Source organism: Prionailurus bengalensis, chromosome E3, assembly GCF_016509475.1.
Source record: "Prionailurus bengalensis isolate Pbe53 chromosome E3, Fcat_Pben_1.1_paternal_pri, whole genome shotgun sequence".
Lineage (NCBI taxonomy): Eukaryota > Metazoa > Chordata > Mammalia > Carnivora > Felidae > Prionailurus > Prionailurus bengalensis.
The window spans coordinates 37,859,642-37,887,107 of record NC_057357.1 but is presented as its reverse complement, the minus strand read 5'-3'; the positions used below and the strand labels follow the sequence as shown (position 1 = coordinate 37,887,107).

Below are 27,466 nucleotides of genomic sequence, written 5' to 3'. Positions count from 1 at the left end.
GTTGAATAAATAAACAAATCAGCGGAGATGTTGACAGGAGAACTAATAACAAATCAAAAAAGGCCTGTCTCCCAGCGGGGCGCGGATAAGCACAGAACAAGTCCAAAGCTCTATTAAGAAGGGTGTTTAATCAAACATCCAGCCCGTGGAAATGGCTGTCCTGGCCCAGGATGTATAGGAAGGACATGCTCCTAGGATTGTTTTTCAATGAGAATGTCAGGGTCTATGCTGTCCCCCAAACAGGAAGGCCAGTAAATTGAATTGTTTTGGTATATGTGTGTGTGTATATACACACAAGCGTTATGTGATTTAACAGAAGGAAAGATAGGGGAAGAAGGATCACAAAGAGTGGAGGCGTCTTCAGGCCCATCCGGTGGCAAGAGCCATGAAACATCGTACATCCGAATGTTCCTGCCTCTGGAGTAGTAGGGGAGTGTGGCGGTAAAAGGAGTGGCTTTGTTCAAGTTCCAGCTTTATTACCATGTATCTACAACGAAGCCTGAGTTGGGTACCTCACGTCTCCCAGCTTCACTCTCCTCTTCCGTGAACTGGGAATTAAAAGCTACATCAGAGGGGCACCTGGGCGGCTCAGTCGGTTAAGTGTCCAATTTGGGCTCAGGTCATGATCTCACGGTTTGTGAGTTCGAGCCCCAGCGTTGGGCTCTGTGTTGACAGCTCAGAGCCTGGAGCCTGCTTCGGATTCTGTGTCTTCCTCTGTCTCTGCCCCTCCCCCACCCATCTTCTCCCTCTCTCTCTCTCTCTTAACAATAAACATTTAAAAAATAAAATAAAAGCTACATCAGAAAATTCAATGACTCTGTATAAAGTCCTCAACGTGATGCCTGGCACACAGTAGGTGCTCGGTAAATGGGGATCTTGATTGTGAAGCACAGATTTAATCCGGCTCTTCCAAGATCTGGAACTCTACTCATAATCACGTAAGTCTTTCACCTCTGCTATTAACTTTGGCTTCCCAGATACCCTGACAATAGAAGGTTGTATTTTGGATTCTAGCCACCGGAAATGTGTAGGACTCACTTTAACGTGGAATGTGGTGCATTTACCATTTGAGACCCTTCAGCAGCTGCTGCTCTCCCAGCTTTCTTGATACAGCAGACTTGACTTAGAAAGTCACTTTCTTCTTGAAACCCGTTTCTCAACTGAAAAGTAGGCCAAACAGACCTCCACTTGGCCTGCTTACAGAATTTTATGTGACTCAAAAGCCAGGAAAGTACATTGCAATCGGCAAGCCTTGAATCCTGACCGGTTTTTTAAACTTGCCTTCCACACCTCATATGCAGCCGTCTCTTCTCTATATGTAAAATGAGAAGAGGTCTACTGCCTCGGTGTGGGGCTGTAAAATTATGTCTTCAGAGTGATTGTTCTCGACGTGGAGCCAAAGAGAAGCTTTGAGTTTTGGAAAGGGGCTGAAGGAAGCCCTTGGCTTCGCCAGGGAGCCCCACTCCTGACGGCCTTGGGTTCCACCCCAGCTATTGCCGGGCGGCAGGTAGAGGTATGCCCTCTTCTGGCCGGGGCCGGAGATAAACCCTGGGAAGTGGGGAGAACCATGGTAGCTCAGGGAGATATTTCAGACGGGGGGTAAATGGAAGGCGCCGGATTCCTATGAGGATCTGTATATGAACAGATGATTAGGAGGCTAAAGAGTTACGATGCTAGTACCGTGCTTGGAATGTAGAGGGAAGGTCAGTTTGCGGTGATGAATCCTCCCCTCTGGATTCAGGTCCATTTGGTTTGTTCCTGAACGCTAGTCAACAACTTCACGACGCCGTGGCGAAGGGCATCCTGGGACATGTAGTTCTTAGGCAGAGTGCCCGTGCCGCAGCCCGTCACCCTGGGCGGCGAAGGGAAGTGAAGGGACTCCATTTCCCGAAGTGCCTCATGCCCGGGGGGCGGAGGGCCGCCGTGGCGTCGGGCCCCCAGCGGAGCTGAGGGTTGGGGCTCGGAGGCCGAGGCGCCCGCGGCCGTGGGCTAGTGTCCGTGTGGCCTGGTCCGGGCCATGTCCGCTTGAGGACGCCGCCGCCGCCCGCGTCCCGGCCCCGGCCGGCCCGGCCCGGCTCGCCGTGCACCATGGGCTCCATCCTGAGCCGCCGCATCGCGGGCGTGGAGGACATCGACATCCAGGCGAACTCGGCCTATCGCTACCCCCCGAAGTCCGGTGAGCGGCCGCTCGGCTCCGGGAGCGGAGGGCGAGACCTGGGCCGGAACCCGGGTGGGCAGGGCGCGCCCGCGCGAGGCTCTCCGCAGAGGGTGCGGTGGGGGCTCTGCCCGGCCCGCTGCCCTCCCTGCGCCTCCCGGCCCGGGGCTCCGCGCGACCTCCACTCGGGCCGTGGGTGGGGCCCCGGGCTGCCTGCCCCGTCCCGGCTGGGTGACCTTGGGTCAGTCACTTCGCCTCTGGGCGCCTCGCTTTTCTTGTCTGCACACAGGGGAGACTCAGCGGAAAGCCTTAGGGCTGGGATGAGGTTCGGGGCGCGATGCTGGTGAGGGGTTAGCACGGTGCTTGGCGCTTAGCTTGCGCTTACAAAGTGGTCATTGTCAAAGGGATTGACATCACACCATCGTCAGTTTGGGCTTTCTTTGGTGGCTTGGTGTGAAGACTGGGCCAGTAGTTCTGAACACTGTCCATGCCATCTGGACAGAGGCTTGGCTCTCCTGTGTGTACGTGAATGGGGGGCGGGAGGAGAGGGGCTGGGCCCAAGGAGATTATTTGATGGGGTAAGGCTTGGAGCCCTTGCTGGAGAACAGGAGACTGGTTGGAGGAGACCTGTCTGGTTCTCTGGTCTCCTTTTCCGTGGCAGGGAGACCTGAGCCTGCAGCAAGGAAGTGACTTTCCCAAGGTCTTAGACCTGGGTGGAAGCACATCTAGGCACAGGACCACAAATCCGACCCCTGTGGACTTGTTTACACTCTGTTTTGCTGCCTCTGAAGAGTGTGGACTGACCCAGGACTTTAGCTTGGGTTCTTTCCTCTCCATCTCCTCGTGGGGTCATTTGCCTTGGAAAGAAGGAAAAGAACAGAGAATTTGGACCTCAGGGGGTCTTTCGGTTGGATCACCTGATCCTGGCTTCTGAAGAATCTGATCTGCTATCGGGTTCTTGTAGGCCTCACAGTTGGCCTTCACGCACCCACCAGGCCAGGTTTCCTTTGAGTGTAGCCGCGGACCACCCACTCCCACTGGTAGGGAAGCTTGTTAAGCATGCATTTCCCAGGCCCTGCCTCAGACCTGCTGGGGCCTAGCAACCTGCATTTAAACTCATTTGTCAAATGAGTCTGATGTCCACTCAGATTTAAGAACTGCTCTGTGCTGATTTTGGAAGCCCCAAAAGGGGGAGTGTCTGGGAGAATAGAGGGGTGGAGACTAGCACAGCGTTTTGGGGCAGTCAGAAGGGGATGAGGCCGAAGTGGGCAGAAGCCACTGTTGCCTGCTTGTGTCCCAGGCATAAGCGCAGGGCAGCCCAGCCTGGTGTGGGGATCCCTGGAGGCCTGCGGGCTGACATCCCCACATCTCATGAAGCAGTTGTTTGAATTCATTCTCTTTCATCTCCGATGTTCTTCCAGCCTGTCTTTGGCTGAGTGATTGGAGGCAAGTTGGGTAGCCCCCTGGGTCACAGTTTCCTCATCTGTAAAATGGGTTGAGCCCTGTACAGTGTTTAGAACAGTGACTGGCACTGAAAGTCCTCCTAAAATGTTAATTGCTGTAAAGGTTTAGAGAGGAAATTAGGTGGACATTTCAGACCCTAATAGCAGTTAGCAGTAGCATGGCAGAGATATCAGAGTTTAATGTGGCATTTCCTATGTTAATCCAGGACGAGGCCCACATACTTGATGTTCCTTCATTTGGGTGTTTGGACGAAACCACAAATACAAGGCCTTTATAACACAACTTTCAGATTCTGTGTGGTAGACCTGGCTAATCATTCAGGACACTCTTTGTCACCAAGCCTGGACTTGGTTTCAGAAGCCATTAATGAACATGCCAGCCGGCCACAACTAATCGATTAGGGTGGCACGCAGGTGAATGTCATGGGCTACCTTAGAGCACCATAGCAGTGCTTGCCTGGACCTGTCCAGTCCAAAACCTGTCCCCTGGGCTTCCTTGTCCCTCGGGCCACCTTGCTCAGGGAGGGTCAGTCCGAGGCAGAAATTACCTTAGCAGGACCTTAGTATGTTTCTCCAAGGGTGGGCAAGGTCCCCAGGGTTATTTCAGATGATTTTTAGGGGTTGGCCCTGTGGACCATTCAATCGCTTTATGAGAAAGTTATCTTCTCAGGTCTCTGTTAATTTCATCGATAATATTGAGGAGAGAAAAATTGGATGCTAATATTTTTTTTTTTTAATTTTTAACGTTTATTTATTTTTGAGACAGAGAGACAGAGCATGAACGGGGGAGGGTCAGAGAGAGAGGGAGACACAGAATCTGAAACAAGCTCCAGGCTCTGAGCTGTCAGCACAGAGCCCGACGGGGGCTCGAACTCACGGTCCGCGAGATCATGACCTGAGCTGAAGTCGGACGCTTAACCGACTGAGCCACCCAGGCGCCCCTGCATGCTAATATTTTTTAACATATCTGTAGCACTGACCCCTCCCAGCTTTATTGAGACTTAATTGACATATAACATTGTGTAAGCGTAAGGTGTGCAGTCTAATGATTTCATACATGTACGTGTCAGGAAATAAGGTGAGTTAGCATCCTCATCACTTTTTTTTTTTTTTTTTTTTTTGTGGTGAGAACTTTTAACATCTGTCCAATTTTCTTTTGTTTGTGGAACTTTCAGCATGTACTCCAACAGTACCTAGCTGAAATTTAATTACATTTGCTTTGTTTTCGTTGAATTTATTTATTCATTTTACTTTTTAAGCAACTTTATCGAGTTGTATGTCATATGACTCATCCATTGTAAATGTGTGATTTGTTGACTTCCAGTGAATTTATACAACTGTGCAAATCAGTTTGAGACATTTCCATCACCTTCCATAGTTTCATTGTGCCTGTTTGCAGTCCATCTCTGTTTCCACCTGATCTGGCTTCTGTCTTTAAAATATGCCCTCTCTGGACACATCATATAAAAGGAATCATACAGGGGCACTTGGTGGCTCAGTTGGTTAAACGTCTGACTCTTGGTTTCGGCTCAAGTCACTATCTCATGGCTTTGTGAGTTCGAGCCCCATGTTGGGCTCTGCGCTGACAGCGCGGAGCATTCTTGGAATTCTCTCTCTCCCCCCTCTCCCTCGCTCTCCCTCTCTCTTTGTCCCTCCCCTCCTCATGCCTGCTTGGGATTCTTTCTCTGCCTCTCTCTCCCCCTCTCTCTCTGTCCCTTCCCTGCTCATGTGCACATGTGTGCACTCTCTTTCAAAGAAAAGGAATCATACAACTTGTAGTTTCTTTTTTTTTCAATTAAAAAAATTTTATTTCAATGTTTATTTATTTTTGAGAGACAGAGAGAGACAGAGTGTGAGTAGGGAAGGGCAGAGAGACAGGGAGACACAGAATTCAAAGCAGGCTCCAGGCTCCGAGCTGTCAGCACAGAGCCTGACACGGGGCTCGAACCCACACAGGGTGAGATCATGACCTGAGCCGAAGTCAGATGCCCAACTGACTGAGCCACCCAGGTGCCCCTTAAGTTTTTTTTTTTAACATTTTATTTATTCTTGAGAGAGAGAGACAGAGCATGAGCAGGGGAGGGGCAGAGCGAGAGAGGGACACAGAATCGGAAGCAGGCTCTAGACTCTGAGCTGTCAGCCCAGAGGCCGATGCGGGGCTCGAACTCACAAGCTTGTGAGATCATGACCTGAGCCGAAGTTGGACCCTTCACCGACTGAGCCACCCAGGTGCCCCACAACATGTAGTTTCGTGTGTGGCTTTTTGCACTTAAAACAACGTCTTTGGAGTTCTACCACGTGGTAACAGGTGTCTGTACCTTTGTGTACAGATATAGTACATGTTGTTTATTTACCAGTTAACTTTTGGGTTGTTTCCGGTTTTTGGCTATTATGAATAACGCTGCTATGAACACTGAACATTTGTGTGGCCCTTTTTAATTGTCTATAGTATACACGTTGGAGTGGAATTGCTGGGTCATATGGTGATTCTGTGTTTAACCTTCTGATGAAGCGCCAGACTGTTTTCCACAGCAGCTGCTTCATTTTATATTCCCGCCAGCGGTGTGTGAAGGTTCCAATTCTCCACATCCTTGCTAACACTTATTATTATCTACCTTTTTTTTTTAAACTGGGCTCTTCGCCCAACAGGTAGGTTCTCTGCCCATCTTGGAGCTGAGCTTCAACTCTGGACCCTGAGATCAAGAGTCACATGCTCTACAGACTGAGCCAGCCAGGCACCCTGTTGGCCTACCTTTTTAATTGTAGCCATCCTTGTGGGCATAAAGTGGTATCCCATTGTGGTTTTGATTTACATTTCCCCGATGACTGAAGACGTGGAGCATCTTTTCATGTGCTTATTAGCCATTTGTATACTCTGTGTGTGTGTGTGTGTGTGTGTGTGTGTGTGTGTGAGAGAGAGAGAGAGGCGCACATGCAGAAGTCTGTTTTTGTCTTTTGTTCATTTTTTAAATTATTATTTTATTATTTTTAAAAATTTTTAATGTTTATTTATTTTTGAGAGAGAGATACAGCGTTCGTGAGCAGGGGGAGGGGCAGAGAGAGAGAGAGAGAAGGAGGCACAGAATCAGAAGCAGGCTTCAGGCTCTGGGCTGTGAGCACAGAGCCCAACGCGGGGAACGAACCCACGAACCATGAGATCATGACCTGAGCCAGAGTCCCAACACTCAACCGACTCAGTCACCCAGGCGCCCCTGTTCATTTTTTTTAAAAAGTGGATTGTTAATCTTACTGAGTAGTAGTTCCATTATTCTGGATACAGTAATACAGTTCGTTTATCGGCTCTGTGATTTAAAGTTTATTTATTTATTTTGAGAGGGAAGGAGTGACAGAGAGCACATGCGCGAGTAGGAGAGGGATAGAGAGGGAGAAGGAAAATCCCGTGCAGGCTCCGAGCTGTCAGCAAAGAGTTGGAACTCACAAACCATGGGATCATGACCCAAGCTGAAACCAAGAAGTCAGATGCTTAACCAACTTAACCCAGGTGCCCCAATTTATCGATTTTTTTTAATGGTTAATAATTTTGGAGTTATAGCTGGGAGATCTTTACCTTGTTCAAGGTTACAAAGATTTTCTGTTTTTTCCATACAAGTTTTAGAAAAGTTTCAGCTCGGGGCGCCTGGGTGGCGCAGTCGGTTAAGCGTCCGACTTCAGCCAGGTCACGATCTCGCGGTCTGTGAGTTCGAGCCCCGCGTCAGGCTCTGGGCTGATGGCTCGGAGCCTGGAGCCTGTTTCCCGTTCTGTGTCTCCCTCTCTCTCTGCCCCTCCCCTGTTCATGCTCTGTCTCTCTCTGTCCCCAAAATAAATAAACGTTGAGGAAAAAAAAAAATTTAAAAAAAAAAGAAAAGTTTCAGCTCATGCATTTAGGTCTATGATCCATTTTGAGTTAATGTTTTCTTGTGTGTATGGTCTCAGGTAAAACTACGAGGTCTTTTCTTTGCATGTGGGGATTCAGTTATTTAATTATCATTTGTTGAGAAGACTGTCCTTTTTCCATCAGGCCGCCTTTGCACTTTTACAAAAAGTCAGCTCCGTAACTGTGAGGGTTTGTGTCTGGCCTCCCTTGCCGTGACCACACAGCCGGCCGGTCTCCAGTTGCGGGTCAGAGCAGGACTTAGGCCACCACGGCGAGCTCCCAAAGAGAAGGTGTGGACATGCGGAAGCGAGCGCAGGCTGCGGCCACAGAGGACGTGGCCGTGGGCAGCTGCTGCCGCGGTCTGTCCTCCCGCTGTTCTCATTACTGTTAATTGTGTGTCTCAGAGTGCTGCCGGCTGCCCTGCCCTGGTGTCTGAGGGAGGTCGTGCTGGGACCAGGTCACCCATGAGAAGGGTCAGAAGGAGGGACGATCAGACATGTGACCTGCCAGCCCAGGCAGGGGAGAGGGTGTGTGTGGGGGGGGAGATATGCCCGAGATGTAAACCTTTTGTTTGTGCGTGTGCTCTCACAGTGTTTTCACCTCCTTTATCTTGCCGGAGCCTTGCCATGTCCTGTGACCCTAGACTTTTGTCCTCTAGTGGAGGAACTGGAAATCAGCCCGGGCCTTTGTCACCCAGCATCTGAGTCTCGTGTACAGTAGGCGTTTGACAGATGCTCGTGCAACAGGCCTTGAAGGAAACAAACCTCACCTCCTCGGTGTACGGACTGCTCACAGCGGGCTTCCTCATATCCCTTGAGGTGTCTGGCAGGGGTCTGAGGACTCCTGGGTCTGCTGCCAGGTGGTGGAGGGGCCCAGGGCATGTGTAAGACCTTTGCTGTGAGCCTAGGTCTTGCTGGCAGTGTAGAAACATCCCGAACACTCGTGTCAGGGTCTCCCATTTCCAGGGTGGGGCCTTGCTGACTGATTTATTTGGCAACTGAAGAAACGAACTGAGGCCGAAGTTTGAGATGAAGGCGGACGTTCTCTATCATTAGGGGCATTCTGGGTCCCTGGGCCATCATGGCCCAAGGGAGTGAGCTTGTGCTCTGAGCCCCGTGTGTCCGTGACAGTAGGATAGTGGATGGGGAGAAGGAGGCTCTACCTGTCCAGGGCCAGGTTCACCTTCTTGCTCAGAGACCTTGCACCATCGTCACCAGCGTCGTGTGGTTCAGCTGGATTCAGATTCAGCTTCCCCGTGTCACCTGTGCCGTGCTCGTAAGAGAACTAGTTCTGTGTTTCTGCTCATGTGAACTTGGTTTGGGTTTTATCGTTGTAAGAGCTGCATAAACAGGCTGTATTTTCTGAGTTTCCGTTATGCTTTAGGTAAAAACAGTAAAAAACCAACAGCAACAGGAAACAATTTGAACGGGCCATGGTGGGTGGGCATCTGAGCACCCGTTTCCCTGCAGCAGCGACCCTGGGTTACTGGGGTTCAGGAGCCGGCCACTGGGGCCCGGGAGCTGAGGTGTGGTGGGTCCCCTGGTGGGAGTGCCGCCTGCCCTCAGGGTTCTGAGAGGCTTGTATCTCTGTGTTTGTTTCTGAGGTCCCTGCATCGTGTATTCAGTTTAGGGCATGCGTCAGGGCACAGTGACTCTGGGGACTTGTCATAGTTTCTCTGGGAATTGTTAACACACCATCACTTTTTGTTGACTTGAAAATAACAAGACCGTCAGCTCCTGCTAACCTCGTTGCCAGCCTCGCTGCCCTGGGCTTTGTTGGACTCTCACGTCCGTGAGCCGGCTCCACGTGCCTGTGCAGCCTGGCACTCGGGGAAGAAAACCCAGGCCTGTGCTGGTCTGGCCGCTCGGCCACTGGGCTTTTGATCCTATGCCAGGGAGGTGGCTGCTGCCATTCCAGTCAGCCGTGGCACTGAGGGCCCGGTAGCCCAAGATATAAGGGGTGTGGGTTTGTACTGGTGTGTGAGCGCATGCGTGTGTTTTCTTCCTCACAGTTGGGGCGGCCTCTATTGTGTTTGTAACACACCCATCCGCAAACACGGAAAGTCACGGAAGATCAGTTTAGCACATGAGATCGAGCCTGTGTGGTGGGAGGAGCACTGGATTCAGAGTCCCGAGGCCTGAGTCTGTCCTCGATCTGTGGCCTTGAGCCAGGCGCTTGCTCTCTGGCCCCATTTCCCTGACTCACTGGGGTTAACCTCTGGTTCCCCAGGCCTCTTCCAGTTCTGACTCTGAGAGTCCACGTGAGCTGGCAGGGTGGGACCGTACCCTGCCCTGCTGAACTTTTGCTTTTCAGCGGGCCCAGAAGTTTCCTGGAGGCCGGCCTCCACTTCCTGGATGGCCCCCGTGGACAGTGACCACTGCCGCCTGCCTCGCTTCCCAAGCCTAGTGCTGTCCGGACCAGTCGTTCTCATGGGGTTGTGTTCCATTTGGCATTTCCTGTGTGCGTTTCTGTGTGGTTGTGTACAGTCACTCACCCTCAGGATTCTGTGTCGCTCCATAAAATGGTGTCCCATAAAAGGGCAGATGGTGTCACACGCACCACCCATGCGGCGCCTGATTCGGCCTCAGTAAATAACAGGGGAACTGTTCAGTTCCGCTCACTGCCCCTGCATCTGCCCAGCTCCTCAGAGATGGGAGAAGCAGGCTCAGCCCCTGCCTGTGCCTTAGGGGGTGGCCGCCCCTCCAGGATGGGAGTGGGAAGGAGGAAGAGTGAGGCCCCCACCCTCTGCTGTTTGCAGAAAAGCTGATGGCATGGAACCGCGTGGGAGAGGGGCCCTCGCTGCCTAACACGAGATCAGTTGGTTTGCTTAGTCATGGAGCCAGGTGAGGAGGCGCAAGCCTCGAGGAATGACTGATGGAACGTCTCCCCACCTCTGTGTCTAAAAGAAGTCCTGGAGCCACTTTCCCTGCCCTTTCATCCCACCTGATCCTGAGTCGTGCCCTCTCGCTTGGTCCTGGGTGCCTGACCCCCGCAAGTGGGCAGACCGCTGTGCTGGCTCCCTCCAGGCGGCCCTGGCATCCACCGTTGTGATAACTGCAGCCTTCTGTTATCCACATCTGACCCACAGGACATCCCTGAGGGACCAGACTCCCTGGGGGCCTTTCGGGGTTGTGTTCGGTTGTGCATTGTTTAAAAAATGTGTGCGTATATCCACAATACACAGATCTTCCTCAACTTATGATGGGGTTGTGTCCCCATCGAAAATGCATTGAATACATCGAACCTGCTGAACCTAGCCTCATCTCCCTTCAATGCGCTCAGAGCACTTTCGTGAGCCTACGGGTGGGCAAAATCACCAACACGAAGCTGGTTTGGTGATAGTGTTTGACATCTCATGTTTGTTGAATACCATACTTACAGCGAAAACCAAAATGGTTCTCTGGGCTCAGAATGGTCGCAAGCATGAGTGCTGACCTTGTGACCGCATGGCTGCCTGGACCTGGGGCTCCTGCCCTGCCCAGCATCCCCAGGGGAGGGTCCTACCTCAGATCGTTATCTGGGGAAAAGATCCACATTCACGATTTGAAATGTGGGTTCTGATGAATACATATTGCTTTTGCACCATTGTAAAGTCTAAAACTCATAAGACAAACCATTAAGTGCGGGACTGTCTGCATGTGTTTGTTTAACATCAAAGTAAATAACAACTTAAAAAAAGTGAAGAGTAACACGCATTTAGAAAACGTGTAGATCGTAAGTTTGATGAATGATGACAAAGTGAACATGTTGAAGAAATGGAACAGTAGCAGCCCCCAAACCCCCTTGGTGCCCCCTCCCAATCTTTGCCTCCCTCCTCCCTGGGAAACTCCCTTCTGAGTCCACCAGAGGTGATTTTGCCTGTTTTGAGTGTGACAGATGGAACTGGTCGCTCTTTGCTCCTCTGCAGTGATGAGGCCCTCATTCCGTTCATGGGGACAGTAGTCAGCTTGGCCTCTGCTGTGTTAGAGTCCATTGTCTGTGGATGCCACCACATCTTCATCCATGGGGAGGGGCGTTGGGGGAATTTCCAGTTTGAGCCCTTATGAAAAGCGCTGCTGTGCACACTTCTGTGGCTGCATTGGTGCCTGTGATCAGATTTCTTTGGGTCCATTTTTTCCCCAATTGTGGTAAAGTACACATAACAGTGCCCATCTTTTTTTTTTTTTTTTAATTTTTTTTTTTTAACGTTTATTTATTTTTGAGACAGAGAGAGACAGAGCATGAACGGGGGAGGGTCAGAGAGAGAGGGAGACACACAGAATCCGAAACAGGCTCCAGGCTCCGAGCAGTCAGCACAGAGCCCGACGCGGGGCTCGAACCCACATACCGCGAGATCGTGACCCGAGCCGAAGTCGGACGCTTAACCGACTGAGCCACCCAGGCGCCCCAACAGTGCCCATCTTAATAACCGTTTGAAGTGCGCAGTTCAGCGACATCCAGTATGTTCCCCCTGTTGTGCAGCCGCCCACTGCCCTCTCCCTGGGCGGCTCTTTCCCTCTCGCACAGCTGAACTCCGTGCCCTTTACACACAGACCCGCCGGTCCCCGGCACCCACCACCCTACTTTTTGTGTCTGCGAGTTTTCAGTCCCCTCAGGACCTGTCTCTTGGGGGCCATGGTCCCAGCTGGCGGTGGGTGCCGAGCCGTTGGTTGTGTGTGCTGGGCTTGCAGCAGGTTTTGCGGTGTTGTGGGGCCGCTGCACCAACCTGCACCCTCATCAGCAGAGCAGAGTTGTGATTGTCGTGCGTTCTCTCCTGGGGAGAGTCGGGTGTGTGTGTTTGGTTTTCTTCGTAACTTTAGCCATGGTTGTCTCATTGTAGTTTTTTTGTTTTTTGTTTTTTTTTTAATTAGAGAACTTTAGCGGGGCGGGAAAGGCAGAGGGAGAGAGAGAATATCAAACAGGCTCTACGCTCAGCATGGAGCCAGACATGGTGCTCAATCCCACAACATTGGGATCAAGGCCATGAGTCTATATCAAGAGGCGCCCCACTCATTGTAGTTTTTATTTACTTTCCCTGATGACCAGGGAGGTTGGGCACCTTTTCATATGTAAATTACCATCCATTTCTCTTCCTCTTTTTGTGAGGTGTGGAAATCATTTGCATATTTTTCATATTGGATTGTCTCCCTTCTCACTGATTTGCATGAGTTCTTTCCTAAGTGCTTTGTGTTACGTTTTTAATTCTTGAAAATTGGCTGTCACTATGGCATTTATGCAGACTAGCTTAGGCAAGAACGGAATGTGTTGGAAGCCTGGTGGGGGGTAGGTCTCTGGAACTTGAGGTTGGGACCCAAGATGTGGAAGCCATCAGAACACAAAAGCCCCTTGTCCCCTCTGGGCTCAGTGTCATTCTGCTGTGCCTTGCCCGTACCTGACTGCCATCCCTCAGGGGTCCTCAAGGACCAAGTCCTCCGGTGTCTGATCCACTTCCACAGGAGAGAGAACCGTGTGTTGGTCCAGCACCGCCGGGTGTCCATCTTGGCTGACGAGCATTGTCGATGGGACCGGAGCTGGGCTGCTGCTGGGGCCCACCCCTGTTGGTAGAGGCTGTTTCCAGAAGAGAGAAGGACCCCTCCTCTTACAAAAGGTGGCTACAAGCACTTAGTCTGGAACTCAGTGAAACGGTCTTTGCTTAAAGTTGTTCTCAGGTCATCTTTCTTTCCTCTGTGATGTTGGGGACTGAGAGAGTTTTGTTTAAAAAAAAATTTTTTTTAACATTTATTTATTTTTGAGACACAGAGCGAGAGAGCATGAACAGGGGAGGGTCAGAGGAAGAGAGAGACATAGAATCTGAAACAGGCTCCAGGCTCTGAGCTGTCAGCACAGAGCCCGACGCGGGGCTCGAACCCACAGACCACGAGATCATGACCTGAGCTGAAGTCGGACGCTTACCGACTGAGCCACCCAGGTGCCCCGAGATTTTTGTTTAATATGGTCCAGCTGTGGTAAGGCTTTCATGCTTGGGAGGGGGGTGGGAGGGGCTGGGAATCGAATGTTTCTCAGATGCCTTTTCACGCGTGCAAGGCTCCTTTGCATTATTGGCTCCTTTTATCTTGAGGACATCCTGAGCTGTCCTCATCAGTCTGCTCCCAGTGTTTTTTACTGAGGCCTGCGTGTTACTGATGGGGACACAGGCCAGGCCACACTAGGTCACCTAGGCTGCATGTGGCCAGCAGAGAAGCGCTCTTGTCTGTACATGCATGACTTTGGCTCAGGCGGAATCGGCAGGGTGTTTCAGGAGCCTGAAGATGCTTTCCTGAGATCACTCAGGGACTGTAATGTTCTCATCTTGCATTGGTCAGGCCCAGCTGGGGCCTAGTGACAGCGGATTCAGGAAGCTGGTAACTGGGAACATCTGTCCCGTTAGGGAATGAGAGGAATTTATGGCCTGTGGAATCAGTGAACTGTTCCCAGCCCCTGCCCACGCCTGCTCAGCGGCGCCCCCCGCCCTGCCTCTCCGAGCCCCACTGGAGTAGGGGAGACTGGGGAGGCCTGAGATGCACGCCCTGTGTCCCGGGGCCCAGCACCAGGTGTGTTTCTTAGCAGTGGGTTGTGCAGGGTGTCTAAAGTCCTGCTTTACCGGGGGGGGGGGGGGGGGGGGGGGAGGGGGTAGACAGGGGACATTGTGATGTGTTTTCTCTGTTCCTGCCACAGAGCTTCTAAAAAACTCTTGGAATTTGGTATTGATACTCATAACAAGCCCCTTTTAACCACACCCGAGTTTATGCTGATGAGATTCGGGGAAGCACCTAAGGATGGGGCCTGGCTGCGTTTGGAGCCAACTTTGTGGTTAGAGGCTGGACATCGAGAGGGTCGCCAGCAGCCAGTGATTGAATCAGCCGAGCCCACGTAAGACGAGGCCTCCACAAAGACCCTGAAGAGCTGGGTTCAGGGGGCTTCTGGGTTGGTGAGCACAGCGAGAGGCTGGGAGGGTGGAGCGCTCAGAGGGGGCATGGAAGCCCCGTGCCTTTCCCACCATCCTTGCGCTGGACATCTCTTCCATGTGGCCGTTCCTGAGGCGTGTCCTTTTATATTAAGCTGGTGACCTAGCAATCTGGTAAGTGAGCTGTTTTCCTGAGTTTTGTGAGCAGCTTGAGCAAATTAGTTGGGGGTCGTGGGAATGTCCAGCTTATAGCCGGGGATTGGCATCTGAAGGGAGGGGGCAGTGGTGTGGGGCTGAGCCCTTCATCTGTGGGATCTGATGCTGTCTCCAGGTGGATGGTGTCAGGATAGAGCTGAATTTGTAGGTCATCAGTCGGTGTCCACCGAAGACTGGAGAATTGGATGGTGGTGTGGGAAGAGCACACAGTGGGCTGGAGTAGTTGAGTGTGCAGCATGCAGCCCTGGGGTCCACACAGGTCTTCAGTGAGGACGCCACCTCTGGCTGGTGCTGTGGCTTGAGCGGGTCATGTGACTGCTCTGTGCCTCCTATTTCCTCTGCTGTCAAATCCTAGTAACTGTGTCATCCACCTTCCTCCGTTCATTCAACTGGTTTTTACCAGGCTCCTGTGTGCAAGCCAGGGTGGTGGTCACTGGGATACAGGACAGTGAACATGCATGTGATCCCTGGTCGTGGGCGGAGGAGGACAGAGTGTGAACCAACCAACAAATAAAGAAAAACAGTGATGATCCTACTGTGAAGACTGTTGGGGCAGGAGGATTTGCTATGGAGTGGGCTTGCAGGGAGTTCGTAAGAGGCCTTACTGCTGAGTGGCAGGGTGGGGGCAGCCTCTTGGGTCACAGGGAATGGAGAAAGTGCCTGAATCCCAGAGGATGGCCCAGGAAGGTGGTGCAAGGTGAGGTAGGCAGCACAGAGGGCAGAGCAGAATCACTGGTTCATGGCCCTGTAGGTTGAGGCATGGGGATGTTGGCTGCTGGGGATAGCATCACTGTCTCTGGTCTGGAACGTCTGGAGTGCAAGGAGGGAGCCTGTGGTACCTAGAACTGAGTTTGCGTGTCCTGCGTTACCTAGAACCACACAGAGACGTGAGACCAGGAGGTGCGGGTGTGTTGGAAAGGTGGGGAAGGAAGGTGGGCCGCTGCTGAGAATCGCAGGAGGTGGGGGCCCCCCCCCCCCGGCCTGAGTCCCCACGAGGAGCCAGGGTGCGGGCAGGGGCTCTGAAGGAGTCCAGGCTCCCAGATGTAGCCTCTAGGGGGCTCCCTTCACAAAGCCCACAGGTGTTGCTTCTTCCTGAGACTGTCAGCTTGCTAGACCATGGCACTAGTCGCTTCATTCTCCACATCATTCCATTCTCATCTTCAATGAAGAACTCTGGCCCTATAGTTCCCAGGGTCCCTTGGGACATCCCAGGCTCCCTCCAGCAGTGCAGAGGCCCCTCGGGGGACGACTGGAACAGATGCCTAGGAGGAGGAGCCCTCGCTGCTTCACCTAGTGAGGGCTTTTCGCTGAGGTCTTGGGTGACACCAAGAGTTGATGAAGCCCTGGCGGTGATGGTGGTGGCTGTCCCCAGGTGATCCCGGGTGGCTGGAGCCCGCCCAGCTTCTTTCTGTTGTGGGGATCCCATAGGTTGGTGGGTTTGCTGCACATGCTTCTCAGGGGTCCAGACTTGGGACCTTAGACCCAGTGGGTATGTCCAAGTCTGTCTGCACTGCTGTGTCTACACCACAGTCTGGGTGACTTATAAACAACAGACACTTATTTCTCACAATTCTGGAGGCTGGGAAGTTCAAGATCAAGGTGCAAGCACGTTCGGTGTCTGGTGAGAGCCTCTTCCTGGTTCATAGACAGCTGTCTGCTCGCTGTGCTCACACGGCTGGGTTAGGGGATTCTGGAGGGCCTCTTGTCACGGTACTAATCCCATGCATCACAGCACCTCCTCATGATCTAGTCACTTCCCCAAAGCCCCAGCTCCCAGTACCATCACATTGGGGGTCAGATTTCAACATGTGAATTTGAAGGGGGTGGGAAGTAAATATTCGCTCTGTAGCAGGGTCCCAAACTCTGGTCTCTTGATGAAACTTGGGTTTTGTGAATGTGTAGCTAAGAAGGGTTAGAGTGGAGCGGGTGTTTTGGGGAGAATGTTAGGATCCCACTTTTTCTCACTCCACTCCTCACCCTGCCTGCTGGGGGGCCCTGACAGTTTTGGTTGGAATGTTCCGGGCTTTGACCTTTACTCTGATCCCAGGGACAGTTTGAGTGTCCTGGTGCCTTGCTCCTTAGCAGGGTTATTAGTTCATTTAAGTAATTTAGAGTGTTGCCTTTTTGGGGTTGTAAATGGTGATCCTGGTACACCATGTGTATATACCACCAGTCATTTGAGAGTGACCAGACAAAACAGCCCCAGGAGCCCTCCTGGCTCGCTCTGTGGCCTGTGAGGAAGGGACAGCACCTTCCCACCCGCACCAGCCATCACTGAAACAGCCTCTAACGGGAGCCTCGTGGTTTTGATTTTCCTCATCTGTATTTACAGATGATGAACACATGTGTCCGTCCACGTGTAAAGGACAACAGAGCCGTGTGTGGGAATGCTGGGAGGCCCCCAGGGGAGGGGGTCTCCCTTGGTCTTAATTTTGTGGCTGGTCACCTGTTGGTTATCCAGGTCACCTGGCCACCTGTAAGTAGGGCAGAGTGTGAATCCCTCCGGCGCACAGGAGGTGAAGCGTCTGGGTTCCCCTGCGGCCGGGAGGTCCTGGAGCGTGTCAGTGCCCCGTAGCCAGGGCTTCTGGGCCCAAATCGCCTCTAGCGGGCCTTCCACGTGGCCATAGGATTTTCAGCCCTTCTGATGGGGACGGTCTTCCCACGCGGCTCTTTCCTTGTGTGCGAACAGCCGTCCTTTGCAGCCTGCAGTGAGATCAGTGAGATGACCCCATTCACTGGCTGCTGTCCCTGTGTGTGTTGGGGGTGGACGTGGGGGTGGCCTCAGCATGGGGCTAAGTCACGGGGCTTTGAGGGGACCTCTGATATCGTCCTGCATGGAGAGGAGGGGCAGGATCTGTGTCCCCTCCGTGGGTTCCGTATCAGGGAGCATGGAGGAAAGAGCCCGGTGGCTGAGGTGGTGGTTTGTCTTCTTCATCTTCCTGTCTGTCTGCCTTTCCGTTTCTCCCCTTCATGGTGTTTTCTTGCTCTTTTCCCTCCCTTGTCTTTAGAGCTCGGCCTGCTCCTCTTGGTCCTAAACTGTGTCAACACACACACACACACACACACACACACACACACCACCCACGCCCAGACACACACACATGCACGACACACCCCTGCAGCTGGGTACACCACACACCTGTATGCACGCGCAGACACGCACGAACACACACTCCTTCCCTGGTCCTCTGCGCACACATTCTTCCTTTAAAAGTTCCCTTTTAAAAAAAAATTTTTTTTAATGTTTATTTATTTTTGAGACAGAGAGAGACAGAGCATGAACAGGGGAGGGTCAGAGAGGAATACAGAATCTGAAGCAGGTTCCAGGCTCCGAGCTGTCAGCACAGAGCCCGACGCGAGGCTCGAGCTCACAGATCGTGAGATCATGACCTGAGCCGGAGTCGGAAGCTCAACCGACTGAGCCACCCAGGGGCCCCTAAAAGTTCCTTTTTAAAAACGTGAACTTTTGAAAAACCTAGCAAAACACAGAGAATAACATAGCGAACGCCCTTCCTTCAGAACCCATGCTTCCCATTCCTCACGTTGTATGTCTTTGCACAGCACCTCCCCTGAGGTTACAGTTTTTATAAATAGTAAACCTAAATACGCATCGAACATAAAATACATCAAAAAGGTGTCTCTTAGGTGAGTGGGCTCCTTTCGTTCCTGATTGGTTCCTGTGGTCACGGTTGAACATAACCCACGGGTAGGGTGAGACCAGGTCAGCACAAGCTCTGGTTCTGGTTTTAATTTGAAGTTGAGAACCCATGTCATGTAAATAAGTAGATGGGAATTAACAGGGTTTTGATAAAGAATAGCATCTAATTCTAAGTTTTGTGCCCCCCAAAAAAGTCACGTTAAAGATTAATATCAAAAAACTTACTGATGAACTCCTAGCTGACAACTCAGATTCCCCCAATCCCTAAGAATACCTTTATTGAGGTATAATTCACACACCCTTAAGTCTACTAGTGGATAATTCATTGGTCTTTCCAGAACATGCTTCCAGTTTTGTGATACTACCACATCTTGTACCATGTCTTTTTTTTTTTTTTCAAGTTTATTTATTTATTTTGAGAGACAGAGGAAGTGGGGGAGGGGCAGAGAGAGGGAGAGAGAGAATCTGGAGCAGGCTTCACACTGTCAGCGCAGAGCCTGATGTGGGGCTGGAACTCAGGAACTTGAGCCAAAACCAAGAGTCAGTCACTTAACCAACTGAGCCACCCAGGTGTCCCTCATATATTTTTTTAAATAATTTTTCTTGGACTGTGTGCCTGGCTGGCTCAGAGCAGGAGGCTCTTGGTCTCCGGGTTGTGAACTCAGACCCCACGTTGGGCGTGGAGCCTTCTTTTAAAAAAAAAAAAAAAAAAATCTTAAAAAAATTTTTTTTTCTTCTTTTAAAAGTAATGTTAATTATGTTAATTGGGGCATCTGGAGGCTCAGTTGGTAGGGCGTGAGACTCTTGATCCCAGGGTTGTAAATTCAAGCCCCACTTTGGATGTAGGGATTACTTACAAATAAAATATTAAAAAAAAAAGTAATGTTAATTGTAGAAAATGTAAACAATATAGGGAAAACCAAAAAAAAAAAAAAAAATCATCTGTTGTCTCTTCATCAGGAGGTTTTAGATTGTAGCATTTATACCTCCAGTCACAAAAGCTTAAAACTGGACTAAGATGTTGGGGCCTCCTGTGCACAGTTCCATCGGGTCATGCACAGTGCTGTGGGGGAGAGTAAAGAGAGAGGGAAAATGGGGGCAGTTTGGTCAGCAAGCAGGGTAGCGCGGGTGGGCCAAAGGCCAAGCAAGGTTAAAGCCCAGGTCCAGGGTCAGGTGCAGTGACAGGCTGCGTGCCAGGCCTTGGGTGCCTTGTTCCCTGCCCCTCTAGGGCCGTTGTGGGGAAGATGTCAGAGAAATTACTGCTTGTGCTTTATTTTAGGATTTTTATGGTTTCAGGTCTCACGTTTATTAAAAAAAGTCTGCACCTTAAAGTGCACTGATAGTTCCAGTATATAGGACCCAGTGCAGATCCTAGGTGATTTTGGAAGGGTCCTTGTGCTGCCCCATGTCTCAGTCCTTTAGTTAAGAGCACTGCATGGTTCATGTTCCATGGAAAGACCTAACAGTAAGCAGAATGTCTGCACTTTTGTCCCTGCCACGTCCAGTCCCAACTGCCGCCTTTTGTTCATTTTGTTTCTTCAGTTCCACATATGAATGAACTCACATGGTAGTTGTCTTTCTGTGACTCACTTATTTCCCTTAGCATAATACTTTCTAGATCCATCTGTGTCATTGCAAGTGGCAAGATTTCATTCTTTATTTTATGGCTGTGTAACATTCCTCTGGCTGTGTGTACACATATGTCTACCATGTCTTCTTCTTTATCCTTTATCAGTCGATGGATGCTTAGGCTACTTCCATAATTTGGCTGTTGTAGATAATGCTGCAGTAAACATCAGGGTGCATGTATCCTTCTGAATTAATGTTCTTCTATTCTTTGGGTAAAGATCCAGTAGTGAGATTATTGGATCGTAGGGTAGTTCTATTTTTAACTTTTTTTCTTTTTAATTTTAGAGAGAGATCGCATGTGAGCAGGGGAAAGGGGCAGAGAAAATCTTAAGCAGGCTCCATTCTCAGTGCAGATCCTGACACGGGGCTTGATCCTATGGCCCTTGGGTCATTCTCTGAGCTGAAGTCAAGAGTCAGATGCTAAACCAACTGAGCCACCCAGGCTCCCCTCTGCTTTTAATTTTTTGAAGAATTTTCTTTCTTTTTTTTTTTTTTAATGTTTATTTATTTTTGAGAGAGAGCACAGGGAGAGGAAGGGCAGAGAGAGAAGGAGACACAGAACCTGAAGTAGGCTCCAGGCTTCAGGCTCCGAGCTGTCAGCATGAACCTGACGCGGGGCTCGAACCCACGAACCAGGAGATCATGGCCTGAGCCAAAGCCGGACACTTAACTCACTGAACCAACCAGGCGCCCTTGAAGAATTTTCATACTGTTTTCCAGGTGGCTACATCAGTTTGCATTCCCACCAACAGTGCACTGAGGGTTCCTGTTTCTCCACATCCTTGCCAACACCTGTTGTTTCTTGTGTTGTTGATTTTAGCCATTCTGATGGGTATGAGGTGATATCTCATTGTAGTTTTGATTTGCATGTCCCTGATGGTGGGTGATGTTGTGCCTCTTTTCATGTGTCTGTCAGCCATCTGTATGTTTTCTCTAGAGAAATATCTGTTCGTGTCTTCTATTTTTAATTGGATTATTTGGTTTTGTTTGGTGTTGAGTTGTATAAGTTGTTTTTATATTCTGGATACTAACCCCTTATCAGATATGTCATTTACAAATTCTTTCATTCAGTAGGTTGTTGTTTAGCTTTGATCGTAATTTCCTTTGCTGTATGGAAGCTTTTTATTTTGGTGTAGTCCCAATAGTTTATTTTTGCTTTTGTTCCCTTGCCTCAGGAGACGGATCTAAAAAACCGTTGCTACAGCCGATGTCAGAGAAATTACTGCTTGTGCTTTCTTCTAGGATTTTTATGGTTTCAGGTCTCACATTTATTAAAAATTTTTTTAATGTTTATTTATTTTGGAGAGAGAGAGAGAGAGAGAGAGAGGCAGAGTGCAAGTGGGGGAGGGACATAGAGAGACAGGGAGACCCAGAAACCGAAGCAGGCTCCAGGCGCTGAGCTGTCAGCACAGAGCCCGACATGGGGCTCGAACTCACGAGCTGTGAGATCATGACCTGAGCCAAAGTCGGACACCCAACCGACTGGGCCACCGAGATGCCACTCAGGTCTCACCACATTAGAAACTTAATCCAGTTTATTTTTGTGTCTAGTGTAAGAAAGTGGTCCAGTTTCATTCTTTTGCATGTCACTGTCCAGTTTTCCCAGAGCCATTTGTTGAAGAGACTGTCCCTTTGCCATGACATATTCTTGCCTCTTTTGCTAAAGATTAGTTGACCATATAATTGTGGATTTGTTTTTGGGCCTTGTGTTATGTTCCGTTCATCTACGTTGTCTATTCTGTGCCCGTACCAGACGTTTTGATCACGACAGCTTTGTCATGTATCTTTAGATCTGGAATTGTGATGCTTTCAGCTTTGTTTCTCTTTTTCAAGATTGTTCTGGCTATTTGGGGTCTCTAGATGGTTCCGTACCAATTTTAGGATTCTTTGTTCTAGTTGTGTGAAAAATGCCATTGGTATTTGATAGGGATTGCGTTAAATCTGTAGATTGCTTTGAGTCGTATGGACATTTTAACAATATTTGTTCTTCTAATCCATGAGCATGGAATGTTTTCCCTTTTGTTTATGTCATCTTCAGTTTCTTTCATTAGTATTGTACAGTTTTCAGAGTACAGGTCTTTCACCTCCTTGGTTAAATTTATTCCTAGGTATTTTATTATTTTGGTGTACTTGTAAGTGGGATTGTTTTCTCAATTTCTCTTTCTGTTGCTTCATTATTAGTGTATAGAAAGCAGTGATTGATTTTGTATCCTGTAGCCTTCCTGAATTCATTTATGAGTTCTAGTAGCTGTTTTGGTGGAGTCTTTAGGGTTTTTAGATATAGTATCATGTCATCTGCAAATAGAGTTTTACTTCTTCCTTAATGATTTGGCTGCCTTTTGTTCCCTTCTCTTGTCTGATTGCTTGGGTAGGACTTCCAGTACTATCCTGAGTAAAAATGGTGAGAGTGGACATCTTGCCTTGTTCCTGATCTTAGGGGAAAGCTCTCAGTTTTTTCCCATTGAGGATGATGTTGGTTGTGGGTTTTTCATAGATGGCCTTTATTATGTTGACGTTTGTTCTTTCTAAACCTACCTTATTGAGGGTTTTCATCATGAATGGATGTTGTGCTTTGTCACATGTTGTATCTGCATCTTTTCAAATGATCTTACGGTTTTTATCCTTTCTTTTTTTGATGTGATGTATCACATGGATTGACTTGTGAATATTGAGCCACCTTTACATCCTGGGAATAAATTCCACTTGATTGTGGTGAATGATTATTTTAATGTATTGTTGGAGTCTTTTAATTTTTTTTTAATGTTTATTTATTTTTGAAGGAGAGAGAGAGACAGAATGTGAGTAGGGGAGGGACAGAGAGAGAGGAAGACACAGAATCCGAAGGAGGCTCCAGGTTCTGAGCTGTCAGCACAGAGCCTGACAATGTATTGTTGGATTCTGTTTGCTAATATTTTTGGAAGATTTTTTGCATCCGTGTTCATTGGAAATATTGGCCTGTAGTTCTCTTTTTTGTAGTGTCTTTATCTGGTTTTGATATCAGGGCAATGCTGGCCCCATAGAATGAATTTGGAAGCTTTCCTTCTGTTTTTTGTAGTAGTTTGAGAAGAATAAGTATTAACTGTTTTTTAAGTGTTTGTTAGAATTCCTCTGTGAAGCCATCTGGTCCTGGACTTTTGTTGGGAGTTTTTTGATTACTGATTCAATTTCATTTCTGGTAATTGGTCTGTTCAAATTTTCTGTTTCTTCCTGATTCAGTTTTGGGAGGTTGTATGTTTCTAGGAGTTTATCCATTTCTTCCATGTTGTCCAGTTTGTTGGCATGTAATTGTTTATAATATTCTCTTATAATCCTTCATGTTTCTTTGGTACTGGTTGTTGCTTCTCCTCTTTCATTTCTGATTAATTTGAGTCCTGTCTTTTGGATGAGTCTTGCTAAAGATTTCTCAATTTTGTTGATCATTTCAAAGAACTGGTGCCTTGGTTTCATTGATTTGTTCTACTTTTTTTTTTTTTTTTTTTTTTTTAGTTTCTATTTTCTTTATTTCTGCTCTGACATTTATTATTTCCTTGCTTCTGCTGGCTTGGGGTTTTGTTCTTCTTTTCCTTACTCCTTTAGGTGTAACATTAGGTTGCTTATTTGAGATTTTTCTTGCTTCATGAGGTAGGACTATGTTGCTACAGACTTCCCTCTTAGAACTGCTTTTGCTGCATAGATTTCGGACCATTGTGTTTTCACTTTCATTTGTCTACATGTATTTTTAAGGTTCTTCTTTGATTTATTGGTTGACCCATTCATTGTTTAGTAGCATGTTGTTTAACCTCCATGTATTTGTGGTCTTTCCAGATTTTTTCTTGTTGACTTCTAGTGTCATAGTGTTGTGGTCAGAAAAGATGTGTGGAATGACTTTGATCTTTCTGAATTTGTTGAGACTTGTTTTGTGGCCTAACGTGATCTAATCTGGAGAATGTTCCATGTGCACTTGAAAAGAATGTGTATTCTGCTGTTTTAGGATGGAATGTTCTGAATATATCTGTGAGATTCATCTGGTCCAGTGTGTCATTCAGAGCCACTGTTTTCTTGTTGATTTTCTGTTTGGATGATCTATCCATTAATGTAGGTGGGTTATTAATGTTCTCTACAATTATTGTATTACTGTCTATTATTTCCTTTATATTTGTTATTAACTTGTGTATTTGGTTGCCAGATATTTACTTCTTGTTAGTTTGTCCCCTTTCTGGTTATATAGTGCCCTTCTTTGTCTCTCGTTACACTCTTTGTTTTAAAGTCTATCTTGTCCCATGTAAATATTGCTGCCCCAGATTGCTTTTCACACCATTAGCATGATGAATGCTCATCCATCCCCTCACTTTCCATTTGCAGGTGTCTTTAGGTCTGAAATGAGTCTCTTATAGGCAGCATACAGATTGGCCTTGTTTTCTTACCCATTCTGTCACCCTTTGACTTTTGATTGGAGTGTTCAGTCCATTTATATTCAAAGTAATTGTTGATAAGTATGTATGTATTACCATTTTTGTTACTTGTTCTGTGATTGTTTTTGTAGTGGTTTTTCTCCATTCCTCTCCTCTCCTGCACTTTTCTCTCATGGTTAGTTGGCTTTCTTTATGATATACTTGGGTTCCTTCCTCTTTATTTTTTTCATGTCTTTACAGGTTTTCGATTTGTGGTTACCATTCGGTGTGTATGTCACCTCTTCTGCATATAGCAGTCTGTATGAAGTTGCTGGTCGCTTAAGTTTGAACCCATTCTTTAGCCCTCTCCTCCCCATGTTTTAGGTAAATGGTGTCATACTTTATAGCCTTTTATTTTGTGAGTCCCTTGACTGAGTTCTACAGGTACACTTATTTTTACTGCTTTTGTGCTTCAGTGTGACCTCCTCTTGTTTACATCTGTAAAGACCCTATTTCCAACTAAGGGCACATGCACAGGTGTAGGTGTGGAACTGAGACATATCCTTGAGGAGCACACAACTCCCACTGCCACAGAAGGAAAGGTTAATGGAGCAGAAGACCTGATATGCCCCTGAGCAGGGAGGAGAGGTCTGGGAGCACAAAGCGTGTTGGGGTGCAGACGTTGAATGGGCCGGGTTGAAGGGCTGAGGCTGGGGCTAGAGCCGAGTGGTAAGGACAGCCTGCGAGGCTTCTCTCCAAATGGAGCTGTTCTCAGGGCTGAGCCTGTTAACCATCACCGGCTTCCCCTGGGCTGTGTCGAGCCTTATAATCTACAATTGTGTTTCCTTTTCTAACCAGGAAACTACTTTGCCTCTCACTTTTTCATGGGAGGTGAGAAATTCGACACCCCTCACCCTGAAGGTTACCTCTTTGGAGAGAACATGGATCTGAATTTCCTGGGCAATCGCCCGGTCCAGGTGGGTCACAGTGGGGTAGGCACCTGGGCAGTGGCAGCGAGGTCCTCCCCTCCGCTATCCATAGCTAGCTTTGAGGATAAGCAGGCACTGAGTCACCTCACATGGGCAGAGCTACTGGCTGGATGTGTGTATGTCTGTGCAGGGGTCATGTCCTGGCACTGTCCCCTTAGAGGTTGGATGGCTGCAGATAGCTCACTGGGGGACAGGGTAGCAACTGCTGAGCCCAATGCAGCCAGGCTATGGGGCTTATGGATAGTTATGGATTTGATCCCAGGCCTCTTGGATGACTTTCTTTAAAAAAGAAAAAACAGAAGCCACACTCTGTAGAACAGTGGGTGAGAGTTGCGACCCAAAAGAGACATGCACATGGCCAGTGAGCATTTTTACAAATGCACTTTCGTTAGTCATCAGGGAAGCACACGTTTACATGCTGCTGTCCATTTGTCCAGCACACATTTGGTACCTGCTGGGTGCCTAGGACTCCTCCAGGGGCTGAGGATGGAGGACATATCCTACCCTCTTCCCTCCTGGATGCAGGCAGTGAAGAAAAGATTCATGAATGGAGACAAAAGAGACCGAGAGGGACTAGTGAGGGCCTCTGGGGAGGGGGTGCTGACCAGGGGATTGGGTCTTGTACTTTAAAATGGTGGGCCTCAGTGTGGGTGAGGAGCCAGGCAGGAGACCCTCTCTTTCAGGAGATGCTGGACTCCATTTCCCAAGGCTGCTGAGTCCTGGGGTGTCCCTGGTCCTGGCAGGGGATGAGGTGTCCACTGGCCCGGGGGTCTTTAGGCTGTTTTAGCAGTGGAACAGCTGGTTGACATGAAATCTTGATCCTTTAGTGTGTGGGAGGCGAGGAGCTTTGGCCTCGAGTGCTGCCCTCCCCGACCCATGGGACCACTGGGGCTTCCAGGTTGTGCTGAGTCCCCTGCCCTCCTGAGTCTGTGAGAGCAAGAGTAACAACCTCACCTTCCGTCTTCGAAGCCTCAGCTCGCAGGCAGGGCCTGGCTCTTACAGACCTCCCGTAAATCTATTATTGTTTAAACTTTTCTTTTGAGGCCATCGTAGACTCCCCTGCAGTGGCGGGAAGGGGTTCCAGTCCTCTGTGCCTCCCTCCCTCGGCTTCCACAAGGACAGAATCTTCCAGAGCTGTGCTGCACTGTCATGGGCAGGAGCTGATGCCGCTGCAGCACATTTCCCAGAGATCTCCCATTTTCCAGTGCTCCCCTGTGTGTGTGGGTGTGTGTGTGCGTGTTTGCATGCGAGTCCCTTCCAGAGTCTTTCCTGAGCATCATCCTTACCTTGCAGGCCCACTTTATTCAGGACAGCAGTGGGCACCAGGTCCCGCCTCTGGGAACATGGCCTCAGAGCCCCAGGGTCCCTCGGGCCGGGTTATGCTTGCTGAGAGTCCCCCTGGAATTGGAGGACCATGGCTGGATCTGTGTGGCCAGAATCCTTAAGGGTTCTGGTCCCTGTTGTTTGTCCCTTGTGGCGGCTGCTGGGCCTGTGGTTTCCTTCTGTACGAATGAGCGCAAGGGCTGGGGTGTACAGAGTCGTGCCTGTGCTCCGATCATCCCTGTTTTCTCTCCCTGTCACATCCTGGGGATCACCGGGCATGGCTTTGGGTTTCTCCCTTCTAGTTTCCTTACGTCACCCCCGCCCCCCATGAGCCGGTGAAGACACTGAGGAGCCTGGTGAACATCCGGAAAGACTCTCTCCGACTGGTGAGGTGAGCCTTCGCCCTGCCTCATGCTGTGGTCACAGATGCCTGCGAGGGGAGGCAGCAGCTAGTGGCCCCAGTCCCTGCTCCCTCAGCTGTGGAGCCAGAAGGTCACGGGCAGGTCTCGAGTCCAGAGGGGCTCCTAGGGTGTGAGTACAGAGGGCTCTGCTCATGGGACTCCAGTCTTCAAACCGGCCGTGCCCCCAGGGATGTTGGTCCGCGTCCGTAGACGCTTTCACTCGGGGGATTGGGTGCCCCTGGCCTGTGGGGGCAGAGACCAGGGATGCTGCTGAGCACCCCACAGTGCACGGGACGGCCCCACGACCAACAGCGATCCGGCCTCGCACGTCAGCAGGCTAAGAACCACGTTAAACCTGGAAGACGTCTGGGGCTGCGTCTAAACCCAGAGGACCCCTCTCTTTCTGTGGGCGGGACACAAGGGAGGGAGGGCTCTGCAGTGTCCGGCCTTATTGCCCAAACAGGGAGTGGGCCTCCACGCGTCTGGCAGCCACCTCTGAGGGGCC

General features: G+C 49.5%; 1 protein-coding gene across 4 annotated transcripts in view; it reads left to right on the top strand.

Annotated features, from left to right (window-relative positions):
* The first annotated feature begins 1,833 nt into the window (after positions 1-1,833).
* The window catches only part of MGRN1 (mahogunin ring finger 1), a 55,128-nt gene continuing 29,495 nt past the window's right edge, over positions 1,834-27,466 (top strand). Inside the window, exons 1-3 of one of the 4 annotated variants that reach the window (XM_043560654.1) lie at positions 1,834-2,176; positions 25,107-25,225; positions 26,863-26,951. In XM_043560654.1, the coding sequence (XP_043416589.1) occupies positions 2,089-2,176; positions 25,107-25,225; positions 26,863-26,951 (296 nt within the window). In that variant the 5' untranslated portion in view covers positions 1,834-2,088. The remainder of the gene's footprint in view (positions 2,177-25,106; positions 25,226-26,862; positions 26,952-27,466) is intronic. The other 3 variants (XM_043560655.1, XM_043560656.1, XM_043560657.1) reach the window with 3 other exon arrangements.